The following is a 21,807-nucleotide window of genomic DNA, read 5'->3' on the forward strand; positions in this document are numbered from 1 at the left end:
TTTTTCAGTTTTAGATTTAAGTTCAGTTAACTTTGTTAGTATTGCCAAGTTTTCACTCAAAAACATAAACAATGGACAGCTGTTTTTTGCAAACAATACTTTTGTAAAATGGAAAATTTTGGAAAAATGTGAAATAAACATTTAAAACAATAATTAATAAAACAAAATAAATCAGAAAATTGCAATTTACTTAAAATATTATGTTTTTGTTCTTCCGAAATCATTGTTTTATTGTTTTTGTTAATTGTGTTTTCTCACTTATAACTTGAGTTTATTTAGCCAACTACACTCAGTTAAACTAAGATAATAAGAATCTTTACTGACAAATGAAAAACACGAAACATATATTAAACCAGGTTTAACCAAAGAATGAAGATTATCTTTATCAGAAAAACTAGACCTACATCAGTTATACATAGTTCTGTTCAATTTCTAATTCAGTTTTGGTTCAGTTTTAGTTTAGTTCAGTTCTAGTTTCGTTATAGTTCTGTTCTAGTTCAGTTCTTTTTTATTTTTAATTCAGTTTTGGTTCAGTTTTAGTTAAGTTCAGTTCTTGTTCACTTATAGTTTGGTTCTAGTTCTGTTACAATTAAGTTCTAATTCAGTTCTAGTTTGGATAATGTACAACTCTAGTTAAATTCAAGTTTAGTGTCCCCAAGTTCAGTTTGAATTCAATTCAAGTTTAATTCTAATTCAGTTTTAGTTGTGCCCTTCTAGATTAATTCCATTCAACATCTGTATCAGCAGTATGGCCTTTTAAAATTAACACCAATACATAGTTACATTTTATTTGAAAGTGAAGCTTAAAATAATTACAAAATATTGTAGATTTGAGTAGTTATACAAGTTATAAGCGTTTAAGGATCTTCCGTATAATCATGATAATCTTGAGAATGTACCACTGTATTATGGATAGCACGAGTACGGGGACGTATCATCATACGAGTTTTTTTAAGAGAATAGTCACCACGCCATAACTCCCACATAATACCAATGTAATTATGATTCAAAGGGCTGTGATGATATAGACCATTCAAATTGGCCTCAGAGCAACTAAAATTAAATAAAATTTATTGTTAATATATACGTTTTTCTTTCTACATTAAAAAATTAAACTTACTTATCAAACCACCAACCACTAGCATAACCCAAGGCACACGAACAGCAAGCATCGACAGTTTTATCATTACGTTTATCATAAGTACTAAAATCATTATCATTATGATATTTCATGGCATCCTCAACATTGCCACGATATTCTCCAATTAACAAATTATAATTGTATTTCTCCGAATCTATACGAAAAACGGCATATTCAGCCCATTTTTCTACACCATCAAAATCTTCCAACTCAATACGCAACTCATAGTCATCCGGATAGACCAAACGATGTATAAATTCATTGCCAAACCAAAAATCTCTCGATAAATGACCAAAACCATTACGATATTCAGACCAAGAACGATTAAAATTTTCCTGTTCCTGATACGGACCGCGTCTTTGTATGACAGTCCATGGTAAACCAATCGATGTATTGTTGTGTGAGTGTGTGGGAAATACACAATAACGTTCATTAAAATCACGTTCAGCTTCATTTATATCGGGCGTAGAAAATTTATATATACCATCAATACGTGCGCTGTCGTCATCATCATCTTTGATTAGTTCGTCTATCAATTCATGGCAGCCATTTAAAGTAGGTCGTATAAATTCTGAAATTTTTGTAGAAAATTTAATTATAATATTTGTTAGGTATAAAATCATTGAAATCGTCAATCGTATTACAGAATTCCCTTCTGATCGATAGTAGGGTTCTATAAATCGACTTTCGAATAATCGAACAATCGACATTTTGTCGAAAAAAGTCAAAAAGTCGAAGTCGACTATTTTGTTGCAAAAAGTCGATAACTCGACTATCGTTTATGAAAAAAGTCGAAAAGTCAACTTTGTAAATAAAAGTCGAAAAAAGCTGAAAAGTCGAAAAGTCGGAAAGAGTCGAAAAAAGTCGAAAAGTCGGAAAGAGTCGAAAAAAGTCGAAAAGTCGACTATTTATAAAATAGTCGAAATGAAAAAAGAAAAATCGACTTTTAACTAAATGCAAAAAGTCGAAAAGTCGACTTATCGTTTCAACTATAGAACCCTAATCGAGAGTGGATTAACTTGCGTTTTTAACTTCTTTAGGAAATTCATTTATTTATGGAAATGAAAACACTTTCACATTTTAAAGTGGAATTTCACCTTAAGTTTAAATTCAAACATTTTACTTACCCACGTCATGACTACCATCATCATATTCAAATATTTCCGTTACACTTCCATTCTCCACAAAATGAACACTAGTAGGCTCTTCTTTCTCCAATTCCTGTTTGTGCTCTACAATATCATTCAAATCTTCAGCATTATCATAAGTTTCATTTATTTTATGTTCTTCTTTTTCAAACTCCTCCTCACCTTCGTTGTCCTCCATCTCTTCAATATGTTCATCGTTGTTATTGGTGTTGGTCGTAACTTCAATATCATTTATTTTCTCACTGACATTACGTACCAGTTTTTCTATACGTTTCAATAGAATATCCGAACTTTCGGTAAATGTTGTCAATTCACTGGATAGTGAATAACAACATTCATTGGATTTTTGTAAACGTGTAGTAATTTCATCTTGTTTATCCAATTGATTAACCAACACTTGATTGATATTTTCCAAACTTTTGGAATTTCTTCTTTCCAAGGCATTCAATTGTTTGAGATCTTTTTGTAGAGCCATTTGATGTGAGATATTATTTAGACGTTGATCAAGTTTATGACTTATATTAGAGCAAATTTGAGACTGTTGTGAGGAGGTAGTTGAAGAAATTCCAATAGGAGCCATTATATTGGCTAGTTTATGAGATTTTCTCTCATTATTACTATTGTTGCCATTTAAGCTCATTTGTAAAAGTCTTAAAATATTATTAATCTTGAAGGAAATTTCATTTTTCGTTTTACGTTCGGTGTTTAAAAACTGTTTAATATCCTCCAGTAAAGATTCAGGCTGATGATGATAAGGATGTTTATTATTAATAACTTGTTCTAGCTTTTGTAGAAGCTGTTGTTGTTCTTCATGTGTTCTTTTTAAAATATCAAGTTTATTTTCTAAAATACGCATACCCTCGTTCCAGGAATTGATATGATGTTGAAAAATGGCCCAAGTATGAGATTTTTCTTGTAAATTTTGTATAGAATTATCCATTTTATTAATTGTCTGACTTAAAGCCTCTAATTTGTAATCGAAATTATTTAAATATTCCAATTCAGTTTGTGGTTTTACAATATTTTCTTCAACACTCGAAAATGATGCAAATAGTTTTGCATTCGGTACTCCCGCACTATTAACAGCATGGAATATATTGTATAATATTATGACAATAATAAGCATAAGCAAGGATGAAAGCTAATGAAATTAAATAAAGTATTATAATAAAATTCCTTTAATTAAATATTTAAAAAAATAAATAATTTTAATATTTACCCTCATTTTTTCTTTAGTAATCAGCGGATTTAATGTTTTTAGTTGCGCGGTTAAATAGCTACTGAATTTTTTTATATGGTTTTAAACTTTAGATTTCAAAATTTACTCTAGGGGAGTGCAAAATTATATTTATGAAGACAAAAACAAGTAATATTTCTATATTCGGCTGTGCCGAATCTTATATACCCTTCACCAAGTATGTTTTAAAAAACAGTTTTTATTTATTTTGTATTGCTGCACACATGTCACACATAACATACACACAAACAAATATAAACTGTAGCAGAAAGAAATTAGGGTTCTATGGTTGAAACGAAAAGTCGACTTTTCGACTTTTTGCATTTTATGAAAAGTCGACTTTTTGCATTTTATGAAAAGTCGACTTTTTGCATTTTATGAAAAGTCGACTTTTCGACTTTTTGTATTTAGTTAAAAGTCGATTTTGTGACTTTTCAACTTTTTTCATTTAATTAAAAGTCGATTTTTCGACTTTTAATATTTTATAAATAGTCGACTTTTCGACTTTTTCCGACTATTTTCGACTTTTGACTTTTTTCGACTTTCCGACTTTTTTCGACTTTTTCCGACCAGAGTTAAAAATTTTCGACTTTTTCCGACTATTTTCGACTTTATCCGAATTTTTCGACTTTTTCCAACTTTTTCCGACTTTTCTACTTTTTCCAACTTTTTCCGACTTTTCGACTTTTTTCGACTCTTTCCGACTTATCGACTTTTTTAGACTTTTCGACTTTTATTTACAAATTCGACTTTTCGACTTTTTTCATAGACGATAGTCGAGTTATCGACTTTTTTGGAACAAAATAGTCGACTTTTCGACTATTTTCGACAAAAAGTCGATTGTTCGATTATTCGAAAGTCGATTCATAGAACCCTAAAAGAAATATTAACCGTTGTACTGTAATACCACCGTCAAATATCTTGAAAATTACACCCTCAAACAAATTCGAATTATTCGAAAGTCGATTTATAGAACCCTAAAAGAAATAATAACCGTTGTACTGTAATACCACCGTCAAACTGTACTACCACCCTCAAACAAATATCACCTGTATTACCAACATATTACTGCTTTATATCCTTGTTCTTGTTATACCCACTTACCTTCGTGGGAACAGAATAGCATGCAAACATACAAAAAAAATACACAGCTGAATAAAACCAAATACGTCTCCACACGCACATGTACATCTTTATCCAATTCACAGTGTTGTTGTTGCTTTTTTAACAAAGCATGAAAAAAATGTGGCTTTTTTGATGAAATTTTCAGAGGTTGTCTCGGATTTTTGCTCATATTTATGGACCGATTTTGCTGATTTTAAATAGCGATCTTCTCGAAAGCATGTCTAATTGAATTATTGAAGATTCGGATCTCACCGATATCTGGGGACCTCTAAAAACAGATTTCAACAGACAGACGGACATGGCTCAATCGACTCCGCTATCTATAAGGATGTAGAATATATACTTTATAGGGTCGGAAAATTATATTATAGAAATTACAAACGGAATGACAAACTTATATGTACCCTTCTCACGAAGGTGAAGGGTATAAAAAAAACATTCAAAACTATTTCCAGATGTTGGCAATATTGAATTTTTTCATTGTCAATACATAACTTATTTAATAAGCGCGCAAATTATGTATGTACCATATATATTAAGACTATTGTTGCTATAATGCAGCAGTTAATGGATCTTGCTACATGTTCTACTCTATAATACTTAATTCCTATTATATATTCAATACATAAACTAAAACACATGTCATTATACACAAACAAACTCACAGATAATTACAAATCATCAGCAGAAGGGGTTGTGAGCAATCAATGTTCTCTTTGAATTTACTAAAATATTAACATTATCAACGGTTTTTATTTTAAATTTTAAAATTACATATGTATATCGTTAGGATACAGAATATCAAGCTAATACAGATTCATGGCTAGGCAATAGGCTCCATAACGAAATGGTGAATATTGCCGGTCTTCACTCTCGCAGTATCTATACTAGAGGAAGGAAATTGATATCTTCATCGTTTAGTTTTAGCTTAATTCTAGTTTAATTTTAACTCAGTTTTAGTTAAGCTCTAGTTTGGTTCTTTACTTGTTTAGTAGGTATTAGTTCAGCCCGGCTTAAGTATGTCTGAGGAAAGGTACAATTCAACTTAAATGCTTTATTATGGCAATTATGACGGTTAACTGTTTTTTTTTTTCTCAATTTGAAAAATATCAACCGGTTTGTTTTGAAAAGTCAACTATTCGAAAACCGGTTTTTGGAAAATGTCAAATAATCGATCACCCTAGTATATACATATGTACGCCATTGTCAACTATCATAAAAACTGATAGGTTTCACTAATAGGTTTCACTATTAAATAATATATTTACCACAAATAAATCACGTTGATATAAACAAAATTTTCAATTTAAATAGTTTATTGCTTCTCCTGTAAAATTTAAAAAATGTTAGATAGGGCTATTTGCGTTTTAAGTATCGATATGTGTTTCTTAATATAAAAGTTTTATACACAGTGTTAATTCAAATCATGAAACATTATTCGTTGGGTTTTTTGTTAGTTTACTTTTTTGATAACTTTGAGCGTTAACATTCAATAATTGCAACAAAACACAGCAATTGTTAAATATGTATAACATTTAGTAGAAGCTTTTTTTCTAACGGAAATTTTAAAATTTCTACCTTATAATTAATATACCTTGTGACTCGCCTGGCAGCACTGCATGCATTTATTTTAGCCGCCGCCAAAATTTATATAGTCTTACGCCGTCACATATGTTTGTTGGCTTAGGGTTCTGGGTCCCAATGAAAAAAATATATTTGACTTTTGTGTGAGTGCCGAGCAGCAGAAAAATTGATTAAAAATTATTTAGTGACACGAAATAATTAAGTTAAGAGTAAAATATTTGTGTTAAGATTTATAAAAATAACGTAAAAAATTTATATACTTAATAGTAGAGTTATTAAGGATAAAATAACGCATAAAAAGAAAACGTAAAATTTACAAGATTTACATGAAAACAGCAAGTGCCACTCCTTTTGTGTATGTGTGAGTGTAACAAGAAAAAAAAAAGAATAATTAATATAAAGGAACGCAAAAATTCCAGAGAAAATTTAATTTAAATCTCCTAGGAGGAGGTTTAATACAAAGCAGGTAGAGAGAAAGAGATGAAGAAAGATTAATAAAAAGAGAACAACAACAAAAAACAAAGAAATATGTAATTTAAATGTAATTGAATATATTTCAAAGAAAAGTGCATTTAATTAAAACTAGAGGAAAACACGTTGATGTAAAATAAAACAAGTATTAAAGTTTTCGAAGAATAAAAATATTAAACCATAATTTACGGATTTTTCATAAAAAAGAATGATAACAAAAGCATTGTGAAGTTAAAAAACAAAAAACAGTCAGAGGGGAGTTCAAAAGTCGCTTCCACCAGCAATAGTAGTAGTCCGTCGTTGTAGTACATTATAGTAGCAGTCGTGTGGTATTAATTCGCCTGGGTAGTGTGTTGGTGTTTTATCATCGTTGCTACGTTTTTCTTGCTTTTTTTCCACTATTACGAATAGTAAGGAGAAAAACGAAAATTTAAACTAAAAAAATAAAGTTGTGTGAATATTGTTTTGTTGCTGCTGGTTATTAGCGGCGTACTAAACTTGCATGAGTCACTCGAAATATGCAGCAGTTGTAGAAACGGCAGCAAGAAGAGGGAATCAACTAGCTAAAACACTCATTTGCATGGACTAGATATTGTTATTGTGAAAACTATAATAACAATTATCTTAATATTAATCGTAAAAAAAAGGAAAACTCTTTTACATTTTGGAGAAAAAAACTAACATCTATTAAAAATGACTAGTTTTACCGGCATCAAAGGTTGGTTTAAGAAAAAGGAACCTATTTCGGAAATAGGCAACCCTACTAACTTTCAGCGACATTTTCATGTCTCTCGCAATGAGGAGACCGGCGTGCTAGAGGGTCTTCCAGCTCCCTGGCTAAGGCTCATGAATTATCAGATATCTAAAGATGAACAGAGTAAAAATCCTGATGCTGCCTATCATGCTGTGAAGTTTTATAATTATTCCATAAAGAAGAAAGAAAATGAAGCTATATTCAAGCCCTTCATTACCGAAGAAGCCATCCATGAAGAATCCAAGGAAATTGACAACTATGTTAACTATAAAAACAAACACAAGTCTCAGGACTTGGATAGTGCCGAAGATGAACGCTCAAGCGAGGGAAGTGCCACCACCAGCGGTAGCAGCACTTGCGGCAGTAGTAGCAATAATAGTTTTAATGACCAACAACATGCCTCGGTGGGTTTACAGGGACTCAATGATGTTATTAAAGAGTTACAGTCCACCTTGGAGAACCAAAGGGAAACACTTAAGCCACAATTGGATATAACGAGTGAATTACCGCCACCATTGCCTGCCAAAAAAACACAAACATTACCGCCCAAACCTCAGATTAAAGCCAAGCCAAAAGGTCTTCCTCCTAGTTTGTCTAAGGGACGCAATGATTTAACTACAATTTCAACAAATGAAGGTAATCACACCATTAACACCGATACCATAATCATAAAACCAGCACCTGATATTAATGCAGAGGGCGATGGAGATGAAACCATTTTAAGACGTTCCAAAGATAAGCGTGTGCAAAAAACCGATGCCGAGATTTATGAAGAATTAAGAGCTATTTGCAATATGGATGATCCAAGAGAGCGTTATAAAACAACCATGGAAGTGGGTAAAGGTGCTTCTGGTATTGTCTTTATAGCAGCCGATAATCAGAATGAAACTCAGGTGGCTGTAAAAACTATTGATTTAAAAAATCAGTCTTCCAAAGACCTTATTCTTACCGAAATAAGAGTTCTTAAAGATTTTAATCATAAAAATTTAGTAAATTTCTTGGATGCTTACTTCTTGGAGCCAGAGGATCAATTATGGGTTATTATGGAATATATGGACGGTGGTCCTCTCACAGATGTGGTAACAGAGACTGTAATGAAGGAAAGGCAAATAGCTTGCGTTTGCCGTGAAGTTCTTTATGCTATATCTTTTCTACACTCCAAAGGTATTATACATCGTGACATCAAGTCCGACAATGTACTATTGGGTATGGATGGCTCGGTTAAGGTAACAGATTTCGGTTTTTGTGCCAACATTGAGGGAGATGAAAAACGTCAAACCATGGTGGGTACTCCCTACTGGATGGCGCCTGAGGTTGTGACACGCAAGAAATATGGCAAAAAGGTAGACATCTGGTCTATTGGCATTATGGCCATAGAAATGATAGAAGGTCAACCTCCTTACCTACACGAAACACCACTGAGAGCCCTTTATCTGATAGCTGCCAATGGCAGACCCGATGTTAAGAGTTGGGACAAACTAAGTCCAAATCTACAAGACTTCCTCGATTGCTGTCTCCAAGTGGAGGTAGACAAACGTGCTACAGCCGATGAATTATTAAAACATCCTTTCCTAGACGACTGCAGTGAGCTTAAGGCCTTAGTGCCCAACATTAAGGCTGCCAAGAAAGTGCTTAGAAAGGGCACATAGAACAGGGTTTGTGTAGGTATCTATGTACGTGCCTAGTAGTAAAAAATCCATTCTAGTAACCTAAACAAAACAAAAGCAAAACAACATAAAATCCAAAACAACTAAAGAGCCAGTTCACTCAGCCACATGTGTGATTCCATTGTAAATACTAAAAACAAAACTTATTTTAGACGTATAACTATTAGTATTCTTTAAATAAAGTACGTACGTTCTCGCACATATGTATGGTTTGGTTTGGTATGTACGTTTAATAGATCATATAAGAGACATACAATTGTGTCAAAGCAACATAACAAATAACACAAACAATAAACTAATGAATGTACGTATGCCGCAAAATGCTATTTCATTTTAATGTAAAAACACGTTTTTACATAAAATTACATAAAAAAAAGTTAACTAACATTTTGAGGGAGCTGAAGTAGTTAGAGTTAAATACTTAAACAACCAACAACAACATCGAGACAACATCATTATCATAATCAAAAATAACCAATTATATTTGCTGTGAAGTCGCTGTGCGATTATAAATAAACTTATCTACTACATACATGCTACAACATTTAAAAAAATAAATAGGTAAGTTTTTCATTTTGTTTTAAATTAATAGTTTCTCTCCTTTATAAATTTATTTTAGTGCAAAATATTGTTTTATAATATATTTAGCAAAGTTTTTGAGTTTCATTAGTAATATGTCTTTATCGTTTTCTTTTTTATTTCGTTAGCCTTTGGTAGAAGAAAGAAATAAAAAATAAAAATTTTTATCAAAGATATTTTCTAAAGACTGATAACAGAAAATATTCCCTCATTTTTCAATAATAAAGTATATTTAATACCATTTATAAGTATATTTATATGAATGTTGTAGTTAAATATTATTATACACTACAACGTAATTACAGTGGTGTTCAAATAATTAGCACATTTCTGCAAATAAGAAATATTCATTAAGGAATGATAACCATTCCTTCGATATTTTTTACAGTCAACTTTTCTAACAAATTTCTCTTTAAACTTATTTATATTATTTATTTATCAGATTTTCCATTATTTCCCCTGAAAAAGAAGGTCTAATACAATATTATTGTTGTTTTCAAATACAAAATATTATAACTGTGCTAATTAGACCATCATTACTGTACATTTGCTAATTTGTTTTTTATGTTTGTAACATATTTTTGTTTACACTTTGCGACAAGTTTATCAAGTTTAAAATGTTCAAATTTATAAAGCTTTATTATTACATATTTTTAATTAGTATTTCTTAATAACACGCTTTAAAATGGTACGAATTTCAATTGAAAAGTTTACTTTCTTTGTCTGATGTAAATCCTAAAGAATTAACTTCCTACGAAAGACATTCAAAGGACTTTTTTTGCTCATTCGTTAAGTAAAGACTTTTTTGTCATGATGAATTGGTTACCTATTGTTTTAATAAGTTGTTAAGAAGTTGTCCTCCATTTAGCGTTTGAACTCTGGACAATTTATTTTTGACTGATAACCATAATCAACTGCTTGGGAGAAATACATTCTACTTTGATTTCTGCATCCTGAAATCATATTTAAAAAAATCTTTTTAGTGTTTATTAAACACGATTTCATGTAAGTTATAAGCTGGTTATCGATGGTTTGAAGAATGAATTTGAAGAATAGTCTGTAGTCGAGACTAGAGGAGAGACTGTTAAACAGTATATATCCAAAACTATTAAACTTTCTATAGATGAGACTATAGACTTTTTGTAGTCGAGACTATGGACTTTCTGTAGTCGAGACTATAGACATTCTGTAGTCGAGACTATAGACTTTCTATTGTCGAGACTATAGACTTTCTACTGTCGAGACTATAGACTTTCTACTGTCGAGACTGTAGACTTTCTGTAGTCGAGACTATAGACTTTCTGTAGTCGAGACTATAGATTTTCTGTAGTCGAGACTATAGACTTTCTATAGTCGAGACTATAGACTTTCTATAGTCGAGACTATAGACTTTCTATAGTCAAGACTATAGACTTTCTATAGTCGACTATAGAACAGTATTTCTATAGTGAATACTATAGAACAGGCTATAGAATAGTCTATAGACAAGACTGTTAAACTTTATATAGCTAAAACTACTAAACTTTTGTCGAGACTTTAGACTTTCTGTAGTCGAGACTTTAGACTTTTTGTAGTCGAGACTATAGACTTTCTGCAGTCGAGACTATAGACTTTCTGTAGTCGAGACTATAGACATTCTGTAGTCGAGACTATAGACATTCTGTAGCCGAGACTATAGACTTTCTATAGTTGATACTATAGACTTTCTATAGTCGAGACTATAGACTTTCTATAGTCGAGACTATAGACTTTCTATAGTCGAGACTATAGACTTTCTATAGTCGATACTATAGATTTTTTTATAGTCGAGACTATAGACTTTCTATAGTCGAGACTATAGACTTTTTATAGTCGAGACTATAGACTTTCTATAGTCGAGACTTTAGACTTTCTATAGTCGAGACTATACACTTTCTATAATCAAGACTATAAACTTTCTCTAGTCATGACTATAGACTTTCTGTAGTCAAGACTATAGACTTTTTGTAGTCGAAACTATAGATTTTTTATAGTCGAAACTATATACTTTCTATAGTCGAGACTATAGACTTTTTATAGTCGAGACAATAGACTTCCTATAGTCGAGACTTTAAACTTTCTACAGTCGAGACTTTAGACTTTCTATAGTCGAGACTATACACTTTCTATAGTCAAGACTATAAACTTTCTCTAGTCAAGACTATAGTCTTTCTGTAGTCAAGACAATAGTCTTTTTATAGTCGAAACTATAGATTTTTTATAGTCGAGACTATATACTTCCTATAGTCGAGACTATAGACTTTCTATAGTCAACACTATAGATTTTCTATAGTCTATAGTGTTGACTTTCTATAGACTATAGACTTTCTAAAGTCGAGACTATAAACTTTCCATATTCGAGACTATAGACATTCTATAGTCGATGCTATAGACTTTCTATAGTCAAGACTATAGCATTTCTATAGTGAATACTATAGAACAGGCTATAGTATATTCTATAGACAAGACTATAGAACTGTCTACAGTTGAGACTATTATACAGTCTATACGATAGACTTAAAAACTGTTTGTAGGCAAGACTATAGAACAGTCTATAGCCAATACAGTATAATACAGTTTATAGCATAATAAACTGTCTATAGTCGAGACTATTGAATAGTCTATAGTCAAAAGTATAATGCAGTCAAAAGTAATAAACTGTCTACAGTCAAGACTTTAAAACAGACTATAGAACAGTTTTTTATTCCAGACTATAGAACGGTCTATAGTTGAGACTATAGAACAGTCTGTAGTTAAGACTATAAAACAGTATCTAGTTAAAACTATAGAACAGTCTATAGTAGAGACTATAAAACTGCCTTATGTCGAAAGCATATACAAGTTTATAGTCGAGATTATTTACAATCTCTATAACTTATGGTGTCTAACTTCAAACCCATTAAATTCTTAATCAGAAATCACAAATTTCTTCATTTTAATAGTAGATTTATTATTCACCATATTTTATTATTTTTAACTTAAATGAATTTATGTTAAACACGCCAAGTGTTTAATAATATTTTTGGTCATATTCAAAATTAAAATAAAGAAAAAAAAAGAAACTAATATTATGAACATAAAAAGAAAACGAAATGGCAAAAAAAACTGCTTAAGTAATTAGTTCAGTTGAAAACCCACAAACTGCGTGATTCATATGATGGTATTATTTACATTAAATGTTCATATAATTAAGGTATAACATTAATAACAAATAATTTATTTGTCAAGTGATAGTGTGTAAATATGTGTGTACGTATATTTAAAAAACTTTTTTTAGGGGATGTTTGTCTATTGCGGTTTATATTCATATTGCAAATAAATTAATTTACAGTGAAGAGTTTTTGACCATGACTTTATTATGAACGAAAATGTAGTTTCACACCCAACTTTTATTAAAATATTTTTAAGTTTAACTAAAGACTAGACTAGGCGTCAAAAGAGACTTGTTCTTGGACAATATGTCCTAATTTGATTCCTCTTCAAAAAGGTTTAAAATGTACTTATATTTAAAAAATTTACCTTTTCATAGTTCTTGCAGTAGTTAATTGAAAAAAAATCATACTCTTTCTAATAAATCACTTTTGTTGCCTTAAATAACAATACTTCGATAACAATTGTTATCTTTTTGAATTCAATAACAAAAATCTCTTATCGATGCAATGTTGAAAAAAAAACTTCCAATTGGGTATTTGACATAAAAAAATCTATTCAAATACTCTCTGCATTCATTCACCAATCAATGAATTTTGAAATAATAAAAAAATTATACACACACAACATACAACATGTCATTGACCTAACAACATTTTATAATTGTCCATCATGTACCAAATATTCTATAAATATGTAAGTTGTAGCAGATTGGAGGAAGCAAACTAATAAATCAACTCTCGCATGTTTTCTCAATCAAATGTGTGTTATTTTCAAATTTTTCCTAATGTTCTATCAATTACTAATAAATTTAAATGAAAAAGAGCAAAATCTATTATTAAGGGGAGGATGCATCTGTGTGTATGTCTAATAAAGTTAAAAAAAATATTTTAAGTAAAATGAGAAATGTGTGTGGTAATAATAATTTTTCAAGTTTGCTATATTTTTAAAAAATAATAATCAAATAGTTCATACTCTACATATTTAATTTCATATTTCTAAGTTAAATATTATAGAAAATTCAAAAAGTACCTTTAAAAAACAATAATACACTTTTTCCGGTACTCACCTAATTCCGACTCTACATACTTAATTTCATGTTTCTAGGTTCAATATTATAGATAATTCAAAAATTTCCGGGTTCTAAACTAATTCAGACTCTACTTACATAATTTCATATTTCTAGGTTCAATATTATAGAAAATTCCAAAAGTACCTTTTGAAAAACGAAAAACAACAAAAAAGTTCCCTTTTATGGCGTCCAACTTAAGCCAGGCTCCACATACTTAATTTCATGTTTCTAGCCAATAACAACACACTAGTGCTGCTCTCGCTCTGCTACTCTTGCTAAGCTGCTCTCGCTCTGTCTTGTTTTTATAAACAAGATTACAATAACAAAATGTACCGTTTGATTGTGTATTTTGTTTCTGTTTTTTGCAATTTCTGCTTGAGCATGAATAAAAAATCTCAATTTTTAATGAAATTTTCAGTGGTTGTCTTGAATTTTTGCTTATATCTCCGATCTTCCCGAAAGTATGTTTAACAGAATTATAGAAGATTCGGATCTCGCCGATATCTCGGGTCTTCTAAAAACTGATTTCAACAAACATACAGATAGACAGACAGACAGACAGACGGATATGGCTTAATCGACTCCGCTATATATAAGGATCCAGAATATATATATACTTATTACAGAAATTACAAACGGAATGACAAACTTATATATAAATTAATTTAAAATTTTGAAAAAATTATCTATTTTTTGAATCGATTTAATATTAATGTTATATTAACAAACAGAATAAAAAACTTATTTTTGCCTTCTAAAGTTTAAGGCTATTTTTGAAATGTTTACATATAAAATATTTATAAACTTTTACATACGTTTTTCATGTATTTGTGTTAAAATAAATTAAAAAACAAATTTCTTCTACAATCCAAAACGGAAGTGAAGATATGCACATAAACATTTGTTGTTTTTCTTTCTCTATTAAAAATTTAAAAAGATAACAAACATTTGTTAAATGAAATTAAATTTTGTAATTAGATTTTAGTTAAAACATTCATAATGCTAAAACATGAAGCCGAAGACAGACAGACAAACAGACATTTTATACATATGTTAAACGAAAAAAGTCACACGTAACATGGTACAAATCATTTCATAACAAAAGAAATGTTAACAACAAAAAAAAATATAATATTGAACTTTTATAAACAACAAAACAAAAGAAAACCAATAAATTTTAAATTTCATATACAAATTTTTAACAAAATACCAATAATTTCTCCACATCTCTTCACAACACACAATAAAGTTTGAATTAAGTTTATTTTTCAATACTTTTTTATTTCTGCTTTCGTTTTAAGAGCAAATCCCTCTCTCTCTTGTTTTATTTAACTTTTGTTTAAACATTTTTATATGTTTTTTTGTTTTTATTTTGCGGTACACAATTTGTTATTGTTTTTTTTTCTACAATACAATTTTCATTTGGTTATTTTTACTTGGAATAAAAGATGAATCACAAATTTAAAGTATATGAATATTTAACTAACATGTTTGAGGTTTGTTTTTTTTTCAATAGGTTTCATTTCTAAGTCACCCGAACTCTCCTCATTCCCTGTTTCGTATTTTATAATTTGTACATTTTTGTGGTTCATTATTGTTATTTTAATCAATTTATTTTCATGTAACGATTGAAACGAACGGTCTTACTGACAGGGTCATAAATTCAATGTAATGTAATAATTATACATACTTTCATAGAGTGAATTTTTCATTAAGTGAAATAGTTTTAAAGGTAAAATTTTGATGTTTGAATGATATATGGTTAGGTAGATAGAAAGATAGATAGATATATAGATAGATATTTAGGTAGATATTTAGATAGATAGATAGATAGATAGATAGATAGATAGATAGATAGATAGATAGATAGATAGATAGATAGATAGATAGATAGATAGATAGATAGATAGATAGATAGATAGATAGATAGACAGACAGTCAGTCAGATAGATAAATAAATAAAACTCTGCATGGCCAACTTTGACCCCTGTAAGTTCGGCAATTCTTGACCGATAGAGCTGAAACTTTTAGGAATACCATCTCTGGTGCAAATTTCATCCGTAAATGTCCTACATAGGTTTTTTAAACATGTATCTAAATGGTAGTTTTAATAAATTTTCTAGACCGTGTCGGCTAATAGCTTGACAAATTTCAAAATTAAAACGTTTTCAATATAATCGTTTTTTTACCACTTTAGTTTTATAGGTTTTATTTTGGTTCCTTCCTTTTTTTATAAAAAAATGCATAATCATGCACTTTTACTGCATTTATAGTAAATACATATATCATTTTAAATTCATTTCAATTTCAAAAAAACTGTCTACATATTATTATTGCGCATAAATAATCATATAAGATGCAATACTCAGACGTCGATGGTCATTCATAGTACTCTTTTTTTTTTTTTTGGTTTGTTGTACTTCAATTTGTTATTGTCGCTTTATAAATGTGTTTTTTTTTTAATCTTTTTTTGGTTTGAGTTTTAATTATTCATAACGCGTGTTTGGGATACAAATATAAAATAAAACAAAAAATCGGTTTCATTTTTGTTTTAGATTTATTTGGGCTTATTATGTGTAGTTACTGTAATATGTATGTATGTAAATTTATATACATGTATGTGTGTATATCTACATACATACATACTTCTTACGTACTTTACATATAGCTGCATTTATCGTCATTTTATTCATTTCTTTTTAATAAAATATGCAGTAAATTTTTTTCATTGCATTAGCAGGGTTTTTTTATAAAAAGCATTTACTTAGTTTTTCATTTGTATGTTATTGAATAAAAGTGTCGTCGAAATCGTGCGGTACGTTATAAACCGACGCGATCGGTCTTGTTTTACTTCCTATCGACACTGGTCGTTTTTAAGCAATTATGCGATATCCAATTTTGTTTACATACAAAATAAACATATTTGTAGATATATAAATAAATAGGTAGATAGATAGAATAGATAGATAGCTAGATAGACAGATAGATAGATAGATAGATAGATAGATAGATAGATAGATAGATAGATAGATAGATAGATAGATAGATAGATAGATAGATAGATAGATAGATAGATAGATAGATAGATAGATAGATAGATAGATAGATAGATAGATAGATAGATAGATAGATACGTTATCGACCCATAGGTAGCCAAACATGAACATTCTACTTTTCATTTTTTTTCAATTTGTTTGTGAACGGTTTTTGCACCAATATGACCCGATAAGAAACGATTTTCATTATCAAAACACTACTGACAAACAGGTAGTGATAGGACCTATTTCTTGTTATAACCCTAGTGTATATTTAAAGAAAAAATAAAAATATTTGTCCAGACAATTATATGAATAAAAACGAACCAACTTGTAAATTGGCAATATGTATATTTATTATTATGATCATTTTCAATAATAAACACGTCTTCTTTAGGTTCTAAAATTAAACATAAGTATATATAGAGTTATTTAACATTACTATTAAACAGTCACTTTTTAACAAAGAAACTTCCAATCATTTCGTGCAAAAGGAAATGCAGTAATGACGCATTTAAAGTTACAACAATGAATTGTGTAAAATATACTATGTAAGTAGCAGTATTTATTAACTTTGAATAGTATACATTTATATAGTAATGTGTATACTAAACTGGCGCCACCTTTTGACGTTTTCTTGTTAAATGGATAAAGTTTTTTTTTTATTTTTTTTTTTTTTTCAAAAAATAAAATCCGATTCTAAAATCTTATGTTTTAAAATACATATTTTTTATAATTTTTCCATTTTTTCTCTTTTAACATATAAATTCTCCTTTAAATCTAATTATAGTTTTGTAAGTCTAGCAAAACCTTAAGTGTCTTCTGTTGATATATTTAGATGTTTGGTTGTCGTTATTGTTAAATGCATATGAAGCGTCGTATATGGAGTATGTTAAGTACCCCGATGTTTGTTTGTTGCTCTTTCTTATCTTTTAAACTATAAAACATATTCGTCGTTGCATTTTGTGTTCATTATTATTACATATTATTTTTATTTTGTGTAGTAATTTTGTTGTAATATTATTTTTACAGTATGGAGCATAATAATAGAATAGGAATTGATAGAATTCCCATTACTGAAAGCCTATATTAAATAAATAATAAGAAAAATTTGGAATAACATAGGAAATCATAGATCTGGTACAAAAATTATGTTAACTATTTTTTTATTCACTACTGTTTAATTTTATACTTAGTTATACATATGTGTATGCAAGTACATGCAATATAACACATATGTATTTATATTTGTTTTTATTGTTGTAAAGTGTGATGACACTGATCATTTTTCACATTGCATTTCTTTCCACACTATAATGTTATTTTATTGCCTTTCGCCTAAATAGTAGTGGTGGTTTCTCTCAAACTGTTGTCAAATGTTAAAAACATATGTGAAAAATGAAAACCATTTTACTAGGATCGTTTTTAATTTTTAGAGAAATTTAATATTTTTTCTTAATAATCTTTATAAAGATCAATAGTCTTGCATACATAACTATAATGGCTGCACACTTCGCTATAGCAAATATAAGAAAATAAAGTTTCTTTTGAATTGAGTAAACCTCTAAAAAAATTAATGGAGTTATGATCAGAAAATAATTTCAAATTTATAAATAAATTTTAAAAGAAGGTTTATACAGCTACCATTTTAATGACGTTCATAACTTGAAAATTCAAGAAATATGTACTAAAACAACTGCCCATCTTTAGACGTCAATCAAGCTTTTTTATTAAAAACGGTTATAAAGTGGAGCGTATCCTTAAAGCTTTCCTCATTAATCAAAACAAATAATAGTCTAATGGAACAGGGCCTGATCTATGAAGTTTTGGATTTCTTTCATAACTGATCGCAGTCGGCCAAAGGTTGACTCTCATAAACCTGTTACATTGGTTACAGTTTTCCTATGATAGTCAGATACTCACAATAGTTTTCAAAATCAAGTACATAGTCTTTAATGGTATAGACTAAACTATGGGCTGGACTATAAACACTACTATTGACTCGACTATAGACTAGAATAAGGACTAGATTATAGACTAGGCTATATATTAGGCTATATATTAGACTATAGACTAGACTATAGACTAGACTATAGACTAGACTATAGACTAGACTATATACTAGACTATATACTAGACTATAGACTAGACTATAGACTAGACTATAGACTAGACTATAGACTAGACTATAGACTAGACTATAGACTGGACTATAGACTAGACTATAGACTAGACTATAGACTAGACTATAGACTAGACTATAAACTAGACTATAGACTAGACTATAGACTAGACTATAGACTAGACTATAGACTAGACTATAGACTAGACTATAGACTAGACTATAGACTAGACTATAGACTAGACTATAGACTAGACTATAGACTAGACTATAACTAACTATAGACTAGACTATAGACTAGACTATAGACAAGACTATAGACTAGACTATAGACAGACTATAGACTAACTATAGACTAGACTATGGACTAGACTAGACTACTATAGACTAGACTATAGACTAGACTATAGACTAGACAAAACTAGACTTAGACTAGACTAGAACTAGACATAGACTAGACTATAGACTAGACTATAGACTAGACTATAGACTAGACTATAGACTAGACTATAGACTAGACTATAGACTAGACTATAGACTAGACTATAGACTAGACTATAGACTAGACTATAGACTAGACTATAGACTAGACTATAGACTAGACTATAGACTAACTATAGACTAAACTATAGACTAGACTAATAGACTAGAACTATAGACTAGACTATAACTAGACTATAGACTAAACTATAGACTAGACTATAGACTAGACTATAGACTAGACTATAGACTAACTATAGACTAAACAATAGACTAGACTATAGACTAGACTATAGACTAGACTATAGACTAGACTACTAGACTAAACAAACTATAAGACTAGACTATAGACAACTAAACTATAACAAACTATAGACTAGACTATAGACTAGACTATAGAACTAGACTAATAGACTAGACTATAGACTAGACTATAGACTAGACTATAGACTAAGACTATAGACTAACTATAGACTAGACTATAGACTAGACTATAGACTAGACTATAGACTAGACTATAGACTAGACTATAGACTAACAACTATAGACTAGACTATAGACTAGACTATAGACTAGACTATAGACTAGGCTATAGACTGGACTATAGACTAGACTAAACAGACTAACTATAGACTAGACTATAGACTAAACTATAGACTAGACTATATCTAGACTATATACTAACTATAGACTAGACTATAACTAACTAGACTTGACCATAAAATTGAATGAAGTTTGTTGTTAGAAAAAAATAATAACTATCAAATTCCAGTACATATTATTTAAAAACTAATAATACTTTCAACCTGGTCAGTTTACTTTTTTAATAAATAACCAACACTGTTATGGTATTGAAAATTTTCTATATTAAACAGCAACAAACAACTGTAATTATTGTTTAAAAATTTAACTGCTTTTGTTTTTTTTTTTTTAACAAAAATAATAGAAGTATCTATTATTTACACATATATACAAAAATATATAGAAAAGCAAATCATTCACCAATTAAATTTTACTTTATGACTCATCACATTTATTTCTAGGTTAAAGTATTAAAAAAAATATGTTTGTTTACTTTATCTAAGCAAAGGGTTATAAATTATATCTCTCTCTGTAATTATTGGGGATGGAAATTAAATTTTGTATGATAATTATGTCAAATATAGCACAGCTTGTTTTAAAATAAAGGTTATATATATTGCAGTCTATAATAAAATTATCGACTTGAAATATAAAATTTTTCTTTAATTTATATAGGAAATCTAAAGAAAAAATTTAATTTATAAAAGACGATTAAAAATATGGCTTATATAGTCTATATATAGAGACTATAAGTTTTTAGTCAATACTATAAAATGGGCTATAGTCAAGGCAATAAACTGGTCTATAGTCAAGGCTATAACTTTTCTATAGGCAAGAAATATAGACTTGTCTAGTCTAAATTCATAACTATTGACTGTAGTCAAGTCATGAGTATGGACTGGTCTTAAAAAAAATGGTTTATTCTCAAGACTAAGAACTGGTCCATACTCAGAACTATAGACAATTCTATAATCTTAACTATAGGCAAGTTTACATACTATAGTCTTGGTATTGACTATAATCCAGTTTATAGGTTAGAGACTATAGACCATCTATTGTCTACATTATTGACCAGTCTTTAGTCAAGACTTGCTTTATAATTATTAAACAGTGTTTGGAAATATATGAACAAAATCATAACAAATTATTGAGAATAAATGTTATGAACTAAAACCAAATAATGATATATTATTATTTAATTGCAAAACTCCAAAAATAATAACTGAAATTAACTACAATGATGAGAATTTTGAAATAAATCAGTAATATTTTATGTATTGCAAAAAGCAAAAATAAAAAAAACTACAAATTAAAAATAATAATAGTGACATTGTAACCTTCAATAATTTATTTTGAAAATATATACTGTAAACGTATTGTAGTTACTAATATGACTTAAAATTTTGTATCCATTCATGTACATATAATATTACGTTAGACAATATTTGTTTGTTTTTTTGCAACTAACATCAAGTTTCGATAATTATGAAAATTTTTATATTTTATTTGTTAATTATAGCAAACATTTGTTTTAAAAAATTTTTACATAATTTTTTGTCTTTTGATATATTTATTTATTTATTTGTACGTGGTATTAGTTTTGCTTATCGTTATTAAAGAATGTTATCAATATTCTTTTTTA

General features: G+C 29.2%; 2 protein-coding genes across 3 annotated transcripts in view; one reads left to right on the forward strand and one right to left on the reverse strand.

Annotated features, from left to right (window-relative positions):
* Nucleotides 1-761: 761 nt before the first annotated feature.
* LOC111676760 (fibroleukin) lies at nucleotides 762-6,383 on the reverse strand. 2 transcript variants are annotated; one of them, XM_046948718.1, is made up of 4 exons: nucleotides 6,246-6,383; nucleotides 2,269-3,430; nucleotides 1,121-1,712; nucleotides 762-1,053 (listed from the first exon to the last, which is right to left on the reverse strand). In XM_046948718.1, the coding sequence occupies exons 1-4, from the start codon at nucleotides 6,270-6,272 to the stop codon at nucleotides 858-860; spliced, it is 1,977 nt and encodes a 658-aa protein (XP_046804674.1). In that variant the 5' UTR covers nucleotides 6,273-6,383; the 3' UTR covers nucleotides 762-857. The 2 variants fall into 2 exon arrangements, with proteins under 2 accessions (XP_046804674.1, XP_046804675.1); XM_046948719.1 differs by lacking the exon at nucleotides 6,246-6,383 and adding an exon at nucleotides 3,509-3,561.
* LOC111676756 (serine/threonine-protein kinase PAK 2) overlaps nucleotides 6,378-21,807 on the forward strand; it is a 17,652-nt gene continuing 2,222 nt past the window's right edge. The window contains exon 1 of the mRNA XM_046948720.1: nucleotides 6,378-9,688. Within this exon, the coding sequence (XP_046804676.1) occupies nucleotides 7,400-9,109 (1,710 nt within the window). The 5' untranslated portion in view covers nucleotides 6,378-7,399 and the 3' untranslated portion in view covers nucleotides 9,110-9,688. The remainder of the gene's footprint in view (nucleotides 9,689-21,807) is intronic.

The sequence above is a fragment of the Lucilia cuprina genome, chromosome 4, assembly GCF_022045245.1.
Source record: "Lucilia cuprina isolate Lc7/37 chromosome 4, ASM2204524v1, whole genome shotgun sequence".
NCBI lineage: Eukaryota > Metazoa > Arthropoda > Insecta > Diptera > Calliphoridae > Lucilia > Lucilia cuprina.

What these genes read in the sequence shown, in the direction of transcription:
- LOC111676760 (XM_046948718.1), bottom strand. Translation starts at nt 6,272, where the DNA reads ATGCAGTGCTGCCAGGCGAGTCACAAG. An exon ending in TGATGGTAGTCATGACGTGG is followed by an intron (nt 1,713 to 2,268) that starts GTAAGTAAAATG and finishes CAAAAATTTCAG; the next exon opens with AATTTATACGACCTACTTTA. An exon ending in AGTGGTTGGTGGTTTGATAA is followed by an intron (nt 1,054 to 1,120) that starts GTAAGTTTAATT and finishes ATTTAATTTTAG; the next exon opens with TTGCTCTGAGGCCAATTTGA.